The sequence below is a fragment of the Vigna umbellata genome, unplaced genomic scaffold (assembly GCF_029865625.1).
Source record: "Vigna umbellata cultivar VRB3 unplaced genomic scaffold, Vumbellata_1.0 scaffold_815, whole genome shotgun sequence".
Classification (NCBI taxonomy): domain Eukaryota; kingdom Viridiplantae; phylum Streptophyta; class Magnoliopsida; order Fabales; family Fabaceae; genus Vigna; species Vigna umbellata.
In genome coordinates this window covers 15,828-29,741 of record NW_028274580.1, presented here as the reverse complement: position 1 = coordinate 29,741, position 13,914 = coordinate 15,828, and the positions used below count along the sequence as shown (strand labels likewise).

Here is a 13,914-nt window from a genome sequence, read left to right as displayed (position 1 = left end):
TTAAAGATCAAATTAGAACAGCTGAACAGATTTTACATGTAATGTAGACAAAACTAAGACAGCCAACAAGTGACAAACAAGAAACAAAGCTATTTAAGAAGAAGGCACAAAAACTGAACCTACCAAAGGATCTAGAACAGATTCATAAAACAAGAAACAGAAACAAGTTGCAATATCATCAAAATTTTAAACTTAAAGCAATTGAGTGAAACTGTTTGATGAAATGCTACTAGAGAACAACAATTTTCTAGTGCATCAGATTTCAGAAAAGTTAATTGCACTTGTCTGTCAGCTTTTTAGAACTATATAAATGTTTCTTTTGAATTGTTTTACATGTAAACAGAATGACAAAGCTTTTGCTGCAATGACAACTCAATTTCACATGCACCAATCACAGATTTCAGAAAAGGCAACCAACTAGCAACTTGTGAATGAAAAATGCCAAAAATTTGGTGGTTTAAAGAGGGAAAATGCTTAGGGCAGCTATAACTCGTGGTTTCTTTGCATCATCAGTTTCAAACAACTAAAACAAACTTGTTTATAAAGCAAATAGATGTAGAAACACACTATCCCAAAATTTGACTTAGTCAGCCCCCAAATTAATCAATGTAAGCAACTTAACCACTCAAATTTTGACTCAATGAAATCAAATAGCTTTTGATCAGCTAACTAAACTCAAAGACAACAATTAAAATTCAAACAAGACACTAGGAAGTTAATGCAAGATTTCCAGAAAGATCTATATGCCAGAACAAATTTTAAAACAAAAAAAACTAGACTCAAACAAGATAATGCAGATCGGTCAACTGCAACTTTGATACTGTTGGAGTTTTCACAAGATGCCACCAAGCTATTTGCTTCAGCAATTCATGGCTTAAGTGGTGTGCACCTGATACGAACTCATTCAAGCCTTTTATCATCGAAATAATATATATTGGCCATGACTATAAACGCAAATCAAAATACACATCAACAAATCTTAAATCTGAGATTAAGGTCACTTTTGCATGCACCCGAGCTCACAATGACTGTATCATAGCTCATATGGTGTACAGCCACTGATCATATAATCCAGAATCTCAGGAAAAATCAAATACAACTTTGAACACATAATTTATGACATTTTAAGCAATTAAACATAACTATAAACATGACAGAATATGATTCATCAATGAAAATGACTCAAATGAACAAATGGACCGATTAAAAATGAGGAAAAGACTCAAAGAAAAGTTGGCACACACAAATAGACTCAAAAATAATGACTCAAACAAGAAGGTTTCACCGATTAAAATGAAAGGACAATATAAGCACACAAAGGAAACTAAAATTGAATGACTGGAAAAAGTAAAACAGAAGCAACAAAAATACTCAAAACAGAAACTGGAAAACTGAAACAGAAAGCACAACAGAATGCAGAAATGGAGTGCAAAGATGGAGGAATAGCTTAGCTCTTGGTGCGTGGACGACCTAAGCTCTGATACCACTTGATGGACGAGCGCCCGAGAAGAGGTCGGTTCGTGTTCGCTCAACTTCAATCGACCTCTTCTCGGGCGCTCGTCCATCACCACTGGCCTGTGCTTGATCCTCTAGCCATGCCACCACATTATTAAACTCATCCATGGTCCACCGATGTCCTTGGGGTGTATCATACATCCCAATGATCATCTCTGCTACGGCCACCTGCCCTTTGTGGATGGACTGCATCCTAGCATCTATAAGAGACATATACATATCTCTCATCTGAAACGGCTCTGCATTATGAGGCTGTGCAAGTGCCTGTGGTGGTCCTCTTCCTCTGTGAGGATGACGTGGTGGTACTGGCTAAGCTGCCTCATCTCCGCCACAATACGACCTATAGTAGGCCTTATCAATCGCCTTCCTAGGCCTTTCAAACGGCGGTGTAGAAATATTCACTCCAACTAGCTCACAAAGGTGTTTGATCAGAGAAGGATGTCCCCAAGGTGCCTTGTTGTTCGTAGTATTTGCACACACATGTATCTTATTGGCTATGACCTGGCAAATGTTAATGCTTATCCCTCTCATCACACAGTACAAAAGAAGAGCCCTGCTAATAGTAATATCAGAGACATGCGAATAAGGTTGGATGTTGGCATGAGAGAATGCCATCCAGAACTTTTCTAAAGGAGTTAGATCACCTCTCCTGATATTCACAACAACACCATTCCTCTTTCTCTGAAAGTACCCTCCAGGAACACAAAACACGCTGATGCGGCTGTCGCGGCCCATCAAATTTGATGTACATTAAAAGAATGCAGTATAGTGCTAGGAAGTGACTCCTAGGTTGTCTCTCAAGGGCCAAATGTGGTTTGAGACTTAGGTCAAACACGCAGTGGGGGGGGGGGTTTGAAAGTGTGTTTGCAAGGAAAATTAAACTAATTTAAACTGGAAATTAAACATAACTAAACAGAATCGTAAGTATTAAAATAAATGTGCAAAACAGTAAAGCCGAACGGTGTTCTTCACAGAGCCGAACGGTCTTATTAACAAGGCCGAACGTCTTGACAAGGAGATCGAACGGTCGGTTCCACAGTAGAGACCGAACTGTAAAAGTAAACGCACAAGGAATTGAAGAACCAAACAAGCACAAGCCGAACGTCACTGAGAGAGCAACGATAATATAAATCAGAACAAGGAAAATGTCGAACGGTCTCTAACAATGAAGTTCGAGACCGAACGGTAAACTACAACAAGCAAATGCAACTAGTACACATGAGAAAAACTGAACGGTAAATAAACAATACACGGAAGGTTGAACGGTGTTAGGTGACCAAATGGTATGAGGACAACAAGCAATGGAAAACTAAATAGGAAACAGATGGAGACAAGCCGAACGGTCTCTAACAGTGTCACATGTTAGAGACCGAAAGGTATCAATAAAAATAGAACGGTGCGTAGTAAAAGTAGAACAATGAACGTGTAGAATCGAAAAGCAACAGAATGAGGTTGCAGAAACAAAACGCTGGAACAGTAAAAACTTTAGCAGAAACGAACTTGCATGAATTAAAATGCACCAAACAAACTCAAACACAAAACTCAAATCCAAAAACGGATAACGAAGTGAACAGTAAAAACGCGAAACCAAAAATGTAGAACAGTAACGAAGATGATGATGAACAGTAAAAATGCAACCATTAGAGACGAGAAAGAAAGTGAACAGTAAATGCAGGAACGATTTCAACTCTTAAATTGCAATGTAAAAGGAGTTTAATACATGGAAATGGAATGAAGCCAAAACCTAAACCTCCCCAAAGGGGGAGGAGGAAGAAGAAGCTCCGTAAGAACAGGTACGTAGTGGTGGCTGGGAGACTTGGGTAAAGTGAAGGTGATTTTGGGGTATATAGACCCCAAAAGACAAAATTGCCCTTCTAATGGGCTATCCTACAAAAATGACCTAAAAATTGGGCCCAAAGCCCTAAAGTTCGACGTGGACACCCTTTTGAAGTCCCAGAATGTGCTTCCAATACTACTGCTGCTGAGTTCTCTGGTCATCTCATCTGACCGTTCGGTCAACAATGGTCTGCAGGCTGGTGTGCAGTGTAGTCTTTACAAGGTCGTTCGGTCAAGACTATTGTTGAGACCGTTCGGTTACTACAAAACCATTCCCGTGCTCGGCCATTCATTGCAGGTTCTCAACATATCGTTCGGTCAAAGTGATAACAGTTGAAAAACTATTATTTTCATGCTTAAAATTGATACTAAAAGCAACCTTTAACACTTAGAAACTAGCTTGAAATCATGCCTTTGGTCATATTTTTAGAAATAAGAGAGCTGGACAGGTTTATGCTTGATTTCAGTGTTTTTGTGCAGGTTTTAAGGTGAATTTGGTGAAAGAAGTGAAGAAGGATAGAGATGGAATCAGAAAAGACATCAAAAAGTGCAAAAGGAGAAGCTGCAACTGCCGTTCAGCGGCAGTTTACCACTGAGCGACACTTAAGCAGTCACGTTGGATCCGTTGAGGGGTGATTTGGCTGCTGAGGGGAAGAAAACAACTCACGCACTTACCGCTGAGCGGCACTATTTTTGTGCTTGGGCCTAATTTTCTGTAATTTTAGAATAGTATATAAGCTTTAGGACGTCCTAGGGTTTGGATCTTTGGCAGAGACGAAGCAAACACTCTTTTTTCCACCCCTCTTGGATGCTCAGGCTTATGCACTCGTGGCTACCTCCTCCTCTTTCTAGGGTTCTATCTTTCATTCTTTCATTATTGTTCATCTAGTTTCACCATGAATATGGTGAACTAAACCTTGTATTGTTGTTGGGGAATCAATGTAGTCTTGTGAAACTCTCATATATGGAATTTGATTTAATGTCTTATATTAAGATATATGCTTTCTTTCATCTTTAGCTAGGGTTTTTCCTCTTTGCTTATTGCTTGCTTTGTTTAACTCATTCATTGCCATGATTATTGATTTTGTCGATACGGGAACGTACGGGGAAGTCTAGATCCGGGGAATTTCTCCCAATAGCATATTGGTTGCCTTTAAGCTCCTGAACTTTAAGAACTAATTACTAGGAATGCTAGGAATTGTATGAACTCGTAATTAGGGATAGGCCTTCTTGCAAGGTAATTTAGAGAGTGGCATTAGCATTGATGATAAGAATGATGAATTCCTGAAAATATATGAGAGTGGATAAGATAAAATTGATAACCCCAACAACATACTCATTCATATAATTCATTGAAGTGTTTGTTTTATTCTTTACCATTGATCAAATTCATGCATACATGTTTAGTTATTGTCTTTTGCATTAAAACCTATAATCAATTTGTTCTTAAGTCTTAAATAATCAACAAATCACATAGCTAAACTAGGCCGTGAGTCCTTTGGGAAAATGATACTTGGTCTTACCTTGTTTTATTACTTGATACGATTCGGTCACACTTGCCGATTGTTAAACAAGTTTGTGGCGCCGTTTTTCGGTGTTCATAAATTTGTCATCAAGTTTTTGGCGCCGTTGTCGGGGACTCGTGGTTTAACTAGTTCATTTGTGTGATTATTGATTATCTTTGACTTGTTTTTGAATTTTGAATTTTGAATTTCTGTTTTTATTTTTTCTGTTTTTATTCTATTTTATTTTATTTTCTGTTTTTATTTTTATTTTTCTGTTTTCTGTTTTTATCTTCTTATCTCTTATCTTATATCTTCTTTTATATCTTTTTGTGCTAACCAATTTTTCTAGGGTTTTGTTTTCTTGTGTATGCAGGAAGCAATCCGAACTAGAAGCAAGAAAACTGCAGAACCTCTTCTTGAAGGTTTAGACGAGAGTAGACGGAGGAAAAAGAATCCGTACATCTAGAGAACTTTTTCCTCCTCCAGAAACTCTGTTACAACCATCACCACAAGGTTCTAACCATAACACAAAAAATATGGAGAATAATAATGCCAGAAGAACTCTTGCAGATTACACAAATATAGCTGGACCTCAACACTTTAACAGCATAGCAAGACCAAGGGTCAATGCAGTCAACATGGAGGTTAAGCCAACATTAATTCAACTGGTGAAGAGTAATCAATTTAATGGGTTGTCTCACGAAAGCCCATATGAGCACCTCACAACTTTTAATAAGATTTACAACACGGTGAAAATAAATGGGGTGCCGGATGAAGCAATCAAACTTAGCTTGTTTCCATTCTCACTAGGAGGCAATGCTAAGCTTTGGTTAAATTCTTTTCCAGAAGAAAGTTTTACAGAGTGGGAAGCAGTGGTGACCAAATTCCTAAATAAATACTTTCCACAATCAAAAGTTAATAAAGGGAAGCAAGAGATTTCAGCATTCAGACAAGGCATGGAGGAATCACTGGGGCATGCATGGGACAGATATAAAAGCTTATTAAGAAAGACACCCACACATGGCTTTGATGATGTGCAAGTAGTCCTAACCTACCTTGGAGGTCTTTGTTCACAAACCAAGATGATGCTTGACGCCTCAGTAGGAGGAAATATCAAATGGAAAACTCCAGAGGAAGCTACAGAAATCATTGACAATATGGCTACTAGTGACAATGAGCTCAACAGTGAAAGAGGAGATCCTATACAACAAAAAAGAGTTCTACAATTACAAACCCATGATGCCTTGTGTGACATCCCAATTATATAGAAAGCATATATAATAAAGACGTTCACATGCATAATATAGGAAAGCAGTTGAGAGTAAATAGAATTATAGTCATCCTCAAAGTACTTCAGAATATAAGCTTAAACCCTAAAGATATCTAAAATGTAAGCTAAAAGGGAAATAATATTTCATACTACAAGATCAACCAATAACATCCTAGGAGACTAGGCAGCAGCATTGTCCTCAACTTCCAAAGCTGTCTCCAAAGGAACCTCCTCGCCATCTGCTCCCATCCAAGTGGATGATCATCTCAAGAAGAAACATACACAAGCAATACAAACAAGCAAGGGTGAGCTAGATATAAAAATCATGTTATTCAATCACACACGACATGTAAAAGTCACTCAAACATGATACATTGACTTCACAAGACTCATTGTTTTATAGACCGACTCGTCCGGACCAGAATGATTGCCGAGCTATGGCGGGTTATGCACTCGTGGTGGCCTCTACTGCTTTGCAAAGCCGTTGCCAATGGGTTCCACCCTACCACACTCACGAGGTTAATCCGTTCCGCGCCCTGGAGCATACTGGAAGCCTCCAAGACTAGGACCTCCTGCTACTCCTCACCACATGGATCAATCCTCTCTACTTGAGAATGAAAGACCATTGGAGCGTCAGGAAAACCCCCAAGACTGAGCTACCATGCAATCATTCTACACTAAGGATCTCACCGAGAGATTTAGTACTTTGAAACATGTTTCCGTTACTCAATAATCACATACTTATACAGCCACAATTAACCAACCTCTTTCATAGAAACATACACTCCAGTCATATTTCTCAAACCAAGTAACTCACTAATACTCACCGACATACCCGAGTAATCACACTGCAACTTTTATTTTATACCACAACCCACATACTTCATTTAGTATTTTCTCTTAAAAAAACATTTATATTACAACTAAAATATAATAAAAACTATTAAAGGCAATGTGACAGTACATTCCATTTTATTAAACCTATAAGTAAATTTATACTTTATTAATATAATATAGGTTTAATAGCCAATTTAATCCCCACTTTGGTTGAAAAATCTCAATTTAGTCCCTCGTTATAAAAGTGTTTTATATTAGTCCTAACTTTTAAAATAGTGGGTCAGATTGGTCCCTTTCGTTAAATATAAGTTAACGAAATTAATGGATGATGATGTGACACAGCTTAAAGCTGATGTGTTAGATTGGTCCCTCGTTAGCTTTAAGTTGTGTCACATCATCATCCATTAATTTCGTTACCTTATATTTAACGAAAGGGACCAATCTGACCCACTATTTTAAAAGTTAGGACTAATTCAAAACACTTTTATAACGAGGGACTAAATTGAGATTTTTCAACCAAAATAAGGACTAAATTGGCTATTAAACCTATAATATAATAATATAGGTACATAAATCCCTGCACGAAAACCATTAAAAGAAAAACAAACCTTTCTTTTCTATTTCTAGCCTGCACATGAACTTCTTAATAAAGGCCACCTTATCTTTATTTAATATTAATTTTCCTTCATAAAATCTTGCGGGACCCACCATTCTTTAATACAAAAACGTACCAACAAAGCCTATAAGCCCTTTTCTCTTTCTACTTTACAATGATTTATCATGAATTACTCCCCTCTGCCCTTAACTTTCCACCACATCCAAATAAAAGAAAATATTTCCAACACCAAGTCCAAGGCGGGACATACAAGGTCTTTTTTTTTTTTTAAAACAAACACCAACAACTCTCAATCTCCCCAATTTCCTATTTTTAAGCAAAATAAAAGCAAATCAAAGAAGTAAGAAAATTCCCACCTTCTGGACTTAACAATCCCGCGCCACTCACAAGATGCTTCAGAACTTAAAAAGCCAAATTACCAAGTCTTATAACCAAGGCAATACCCAACTAAAAGAAGCCAGAATCTCCTTCTTTGTCACAATGCTACACACCACTTTCATACTCACGAAACTCTTTTCTTCCTTTTTATATTTCTCAAACAAAAAGTTCTTACAGTACCCATACTTATATAATAAATATGCAGAAAACTCCATTCCTCTTATCTTCACTAAACCCATCTATATTTCATCAATCAAATCCATCATAACAACTTACAACCAATACATTTTTACATGCACAATTTTCAGCATCATAACACAAGCCAATTTATACTCAACAGGTACATAACAGTTTAAATCAACACACCAATTCAAGATTCAACATGCATATATCTCATAAATTAATTTCAAACAAAAATAACTAGCTCCCCTTACCTGGAAATCAACAGTACAGCCAACTATAGTGCCCTAACAATGCCTTCACAGCGAAAATCCCAACAGTGACCTACAACCACCTAATTGGTGATGGAAAACAGCTCTTAGAGCTAGAACAGACAGAGAATCAAAATGAGCTCCATGCAACCAGTAAAGTTGCATGCCCTAATATCAAGAAGAGTGGAGAATTTGACTTACTCGTCCAAATGAAATTCTAATCGGATAGAATGGAAGCCCTCAACTCTGTGAGCGAAAGAATACCACCTATTTGAAATTTGAACGGTGGAAAGTGGTGGAAAGGTAGAGAGAAGTCAGAGCAAGGAGAAGAAAAGTGGAACTGAGTTTTAGAGAGAGAAAGGGAAACTGGAAATAGGTTCAGAGTTGGGAAAAAGAGGAAACCCCTCCTAAGGTCATGGTGCCTTTGGCCCTTTGGGCCTGGCTGCCTCAGAGAATAGGGCCCCCTAGCCCATAAAATTTTCAGGACCTTACATTCTCCCAAACATCAAAAATTTTCGACCTCGAAAATTAGACTTACCAATGAATAGTTGAGGATATGACTTGCGCATCTCTTCCTCAAGCTCCCAGGTATAGTCACCCGTTCTATCATCCCAGATGACTTTGACCAAACTGACGGTTCTGCCTCTAAGCCACTTGTTCTGGCTCCCCTCAATTCTGACTGGTTGTACCTCCATGGATAGATCTTCTCTGACACTAACATCTTCAACTTCTAGTACATGAGACGAATTTGATACATATTTTCTAAGCTGTGAGACGTGAAAGACTGGATGGAGGTTAGCCAGCCGGGGTGGCATGGCTATCTCATAAGCTACCGGTCCTATGCGCCGTAAAATCTGGTAAGGACCAAGATACCTAGGAGATAGTTTCCTAGCACGAATGGCTCTTCCTACACCAGTAGTAGGAGTCACTCGGAGGAACACATGATCCCCAACTGCAAACTCCAACGGCCTGCGCCTCCGATCAGCATAGGACTTCTGCCTATTCTGAGATGCCTGCATCCTCTCCTATATAAGCTTCACCTTCTCTGTAGTCTGCTGAACTATCTCTGGCCCTGTTAACACGCACTCTCCCTCCTGAAACCAACACAAGGGTGTCCTACAACGCCTCCCATACAAGGCTTCAAACGGAGCCATACCGATACTAGCCTGATAACTGTTGTTATAAGTGAACTCTACCAATGGTAACACCTCATCCCAGACTCCCAGATGATCCAGTATACATGTTCTCAATAAATCTTCTAAGGACTGGATCGTCCTTTCTGACTGACCATCTGTCTGGGGATGGTAAGCTGAGCTCATCTGTAATCTGCTTCCCATCTCACTCTGAAGGGTTTGCCAAAACCTGGATGTGAACCTCGGGTCTCTATCTGATATAATACTCGAAGGCACCCCATGTAACATCACTATCTCCTTAACATACAATTGTGCTAGCTTCGCCATAGACATTCTCAAGTCGATAGCCAAGAAGTGGGCACTCTTGGTCAATCGGTCCACTATTACCCATATTGCATCGTGTCTTCGAACAGTGTGTGGCAAATGGGTAACAAAGTCCATAGCGATGCTATCCCATTTCCATTCAGGTACCTCAAGTTGCTGCAGCAGACCCCCAGGTCTCTGATGCTTTATCTTAGCTTTCTGACACGTTAAACAAGAGGCAACAAACTGAGCTACATCTCTCTTCATACCGGACCACCAAAAAGACTCCTTAAGGTCTTGGTACATTTTAGTCATGCCTGGATGCATGCTAAAACGACTTTGGTGTCCTTCTTCTAGTATTAATCTCTTTAATTCCCCATCATTAGGGACACACGTCCGACCTCTGAACCTCAAGAGACCATCCGTCCCTGTGTTGAAGTCCTTTCCTTTATCGGTGCCAATTAAAGCCACTGCCTTCTGAAGCTCGGCATCAGATAACTGACCCTCTTTAATACGCTCCATCATACTACTGGATACTACCAATCTACTGCATCTGATGACGTCAGGCTCTAATTCAACCTATAATCTCAAATCTCTAAGCTCTTCCACTAACTCCAACTCTCTAATCATTAACGAAGCCATGTGCACCGTCTTTCTGCTCAAAGCGTCAGCTACTACATTAGCTTTCCCAGGATGGTATAAGAGATCAAAGTCATAATCCTTAAGGAACTCCATCCATCTCCTTTGCCTCATATTTAGCTCTTTCTGATCAAAGAGGTATTTTAAACTCTTGTGATCACTGTAAACTCGAAATTGTGCTCCATACAAGTAGTGTCTCCAAATCTTCAAAGCGAAGACCACCGCAGCGAGCTCTAAGTCATGAGTGGGATAATTTTTCTCATGCACTTTGAGTTGTCTTGAGGCATACGCAACCACTCTCTTCTCTTGCATCAGCACACATCCTAATCCTTGATAAGAGGCATCGCAGAAAACCTCAAAAGGTTTGCCTGTGTCAGGAATCACCAATACTGGAGCACTAGTCAACTTTTGCTTTAGTTCTTCAAAGTTAACTTCACACTTGTCAGTCCACACAAAAGGTTTATCTTTTCGGGTCAATTGCGTCAACGGCGCTACTATTCTGGCAAAGTTTTCGATAAAGCGGCGATAGTAGCCCGCCAAACCCACAAAACTCCTTACCTCAGTAACAGTCTTGGGCCTTTCCCACTGAAGTACAACTTGTACCTTAGCTGGATCTACAGCGATTCCACTAGCCGAAATGACATGCCCCAGAAATTGAACCTCTGTCATCCAGAACTCACACTTGGACAGTTTGGCATAAAGCTTCCTTTCTCTCAATACCCCAAGCACTGTTCTAAGGTGATCTTCATGTTCTTCCCGAGTCTTAGAATAGACAAGTATGTCATCTATAAATACCACCACGAACTTGTCTAAGAACGGTCTGAAGATCCTGTTCATGTAATCCATGAAAATGGCTGGAGCATTAGTCACACCAAAAGGCATAACTACGTACTCGTAGTGGCCATATCTGGACCTGAAAGCTGTCTTCTGTACATCATCGGCTTTCACTAAAATCTGATGGTAACCCGACCTCAAATCAATCTTGGAGAATACCGTAGCTCCGTATAGTTGATCCATCAAGTCATATATTCTCGGCAACGGGTACTTATTCTTGATCGTCAACTTATTCAGCTGCCGATAGTCAACGCACAATCTTGAGCTACCATCCTTCTTCTTTACCAGCAACACTGGCGCACCCCACAGCGAAGCACTCGGCCTGATAAATTGTTTCTCTAACAGCTCTTCAATCTGTTTCTTCAACTCAGCCAACTCGGCCGGAGCCATCCGATAAGGAGCTATAGATACTGGCCCTGCTCCTGAGACCAGATCAATAGAGAACTCCACTTCCCGCGGAGGAGGTAAGCCAGGAACTTCTTCAGGAAAGACATCCATGAAGTCATTCACAACTAGAAGGTCTACACTCTGGTTCCCATGCGCCGAAGAGTTTAAATCGAAAGTCCCGTCCATATGAAACATGATTAGGAAGCAACTGGCACCCTCAAAAATGTCTTGCCTCAATACACCGAGTGATAACGACAGGTCTTCATCTTTTTCGGGAAATATTAGCTTTTTCCCACCGCAATCTAAGAGAATATGATTGACGGCTAACCAATCCATTCCCAGAATTACCTCTAGCCCTTGCAGAGGTAAGCAAATAAGGTTCACTCTGAACCTGCGCCCCTCTACCTCAATAGGACATCTAGAGCACACATTAGATGTCCTGACTAACCCCGCTGCTGGTGTAGACACCACCAGATCACACGGAAGCTCTCTGACAACTAGACCGAGCCTCTCCACACAAGCCTTAGACACGAAAGAGTGTGTCGCCCCCGAATCAAACAAGGTAACACACAAAGCTCCAAATAACAAGCAACTGCTAACTATGAGATTACCTGCGCTGGCTGCCTCAGCTCCGGTCAACGCATAGACCCTCCCTGCTGCCTGTGGTCTGTGCCCACCCCTCTGAATAGATCTGCCAGCCTGGCGTGGCTGGGGTCCTGCCCTCCTCGCAGTAGGACAGTCTCTGGCATAGTGCCCCTCTCGCTTGCAGATATTACACCTTCTATACCCTTCTAGCTGAGGGCAAGCAATCTGGAGGTGTGGTCCACCACACCGAAAACATCTCACGGGGCTGGCAAAGCTGGACTGCCCCGATGACTGAGAGGAAGACCCCCTGGACCCGGAGGAAGTGGGTCTAGAGAAAGGGGTACTCCTAGAATTAGAGCCTCCCCTGGACATCACGGGTCCACCAACCCTCAGTGGTTGGCTCTGCTGTCTCTGAGGCCCCTCAGATTCCTTCTTGGTCTTCTCCATGTCACGAGCCATCTCCACCAGAGCAGGAAACTCTCTGATGCGTAACCCTTTCACAAGTAGCTTGATATCACCTCTCAAGCCGTTCTCAAATTTCCTGCATTGCCACTCTTCATCTACCGCCATAGTGTTGAAGCGGAGCAGATGTTTGAAACGATCAGCATATTCTGATACTGTTTTGTTGCCCTGTACCAGCTCCAGGAATTCCACTTCTTTGGCAAATCTGACACTGTCAGGGAAGTACTCGGTGTAGAACTTGACCCTAAACAGATCCCAAGTAATAGGAGTCTCACTCCTCTCTAATATCATCTTCATGCTGCTCCACCAGTGGCCAGCTTCCCCTGTCAATAGATATTGGGTGTAGGCCAGCTTCTTCTCATCAGGACACCCCTTGGCCTCATAGATCCTTTCCATGTCCCTAAACCAGTGATCAGCTTCGTCAGGGCTGCATTTTCCAGTGAATCGTGCCGGATGATGTTGGAGAAAGCTCTCCAGACTCCACTCTTGGACAGGAGTAGCAGAGGAAGAAGCACCTGGAGTGGCCCTACCACTAGTCAGCACTTCCATAAGTTGCCTTTGAGTGTTCTCAGATGACACTCTTGCATTCTCTGCAGCTACCCTCGCGGCTTCCAGATTTTGTAAAGCTACGGTGTTCTGCTGAACCAATGCAGCATTCTGTTGTTGCAACGCCTGAAGCACCGCATTTAACATCTGATTAGAGTTAGATGGATCGGCCTGTGGGGGAGGAGGAGGAGGAGGAGGATGCCTAGGTGCCATCTTCTGTTCACACAGAGGAGGAAAAATCAGCCCATCTCAAATAAATAAGGACAACGATTTAGACATTTCACAGAGTACACAAGCATAAGCAAGGCACACACATACCCTACAGGATTTTCTAAAGACAGAAACTGCTCTGATACCATAAATGTGACATCCCAATTATATAGAAAGCATATATAATAAAGACGTTCACATGCATAATATAGGAAAGCAGTTGAGAGTAAATAGAATTACAGTCATCCTCAAAGTACTTCAGAATACAAGCTTAAACCCTAAAGATATCTAAAATGTAAGCTAAAAGGGAAATAATATTTCATACTACAAGATCAACCAATAACATCCTAGGAGACTAGGCAGCAGCATTGTCCTCAACTTCCAAAGCTGTCTCCAAAGGAACCTCCTCGCCATCTGCTCCCATCCA

The 13,914-nt window shown here is 40.9% G+C and overlaps 2 protein-coding genes across 2 annotated transcripts; both read right to left on the bottom strand.

The window, feature by feature from the left end:
- Positions 1-8,876: 8,876 nt before the first annotated feature.
- On the bottom strand, positions 8,877-9,407 carry LOC148190532 (uncharacterized). The gene has a single exon (XM_088102835.1). The coding sequence runs from the start codon at positions 9,405-9,407 to the stop codon at positions 8,877-8,879; it is 531 nt and encodes a 176-aa protein (XP_087958961.1).
- Positions 9,408-10,403: 996 nt separating this feature from the next.
- LOC148190531 (uncharacterized) lies at positions 10,404-13,490 on the bottom strand. The gene is made up of 3 exons (XM_088102834.1): positions 11,356-13,490; positions 10,651-11,292; positions 10,404-10,566 (listed from the first exon to the last, which is right to left on the bottom strand). Exons 1-3 carry the CDS (start codon positions 13,488-13,490, stop codon positions 10,404-10,406), a joined length of 2,940 nt encoding a protein of 979 aa, XP_087958960.1.
- Positions 13,491-13,914: the final 424 nt, after the last annotated feature.

Coding starts and splice junctions, on each gene's coding strand:
- LOC148190531 (XM_088102834.1), bottom strand. CDS start 13,490: ATGGCACCTAGGCATCCTCCTCCTCCTCCTCCTCCCCCACAGGCCGAT. Junction 11,293..11,355: donor TCCAGATATGGCCACTACGA/GTACGTAGTTAT, acceptor TTACATGAACAG/GATCTTCAGACCGTTCTTAG. Junction 10,567..10,650: donor AAGATTTGGAGACACTACTT/GTATGGAGCACA, acceptor TATGAGGCAAAG/GAGATGGATGGAGTTCCTTA.
- LOC148190532 (XM_088102835.1), bottom strand. CDS start 9,407: ATGCAGGCATCTCAGAATAGGCAGAAGTCCTATGCTGATCGGAGGCGC.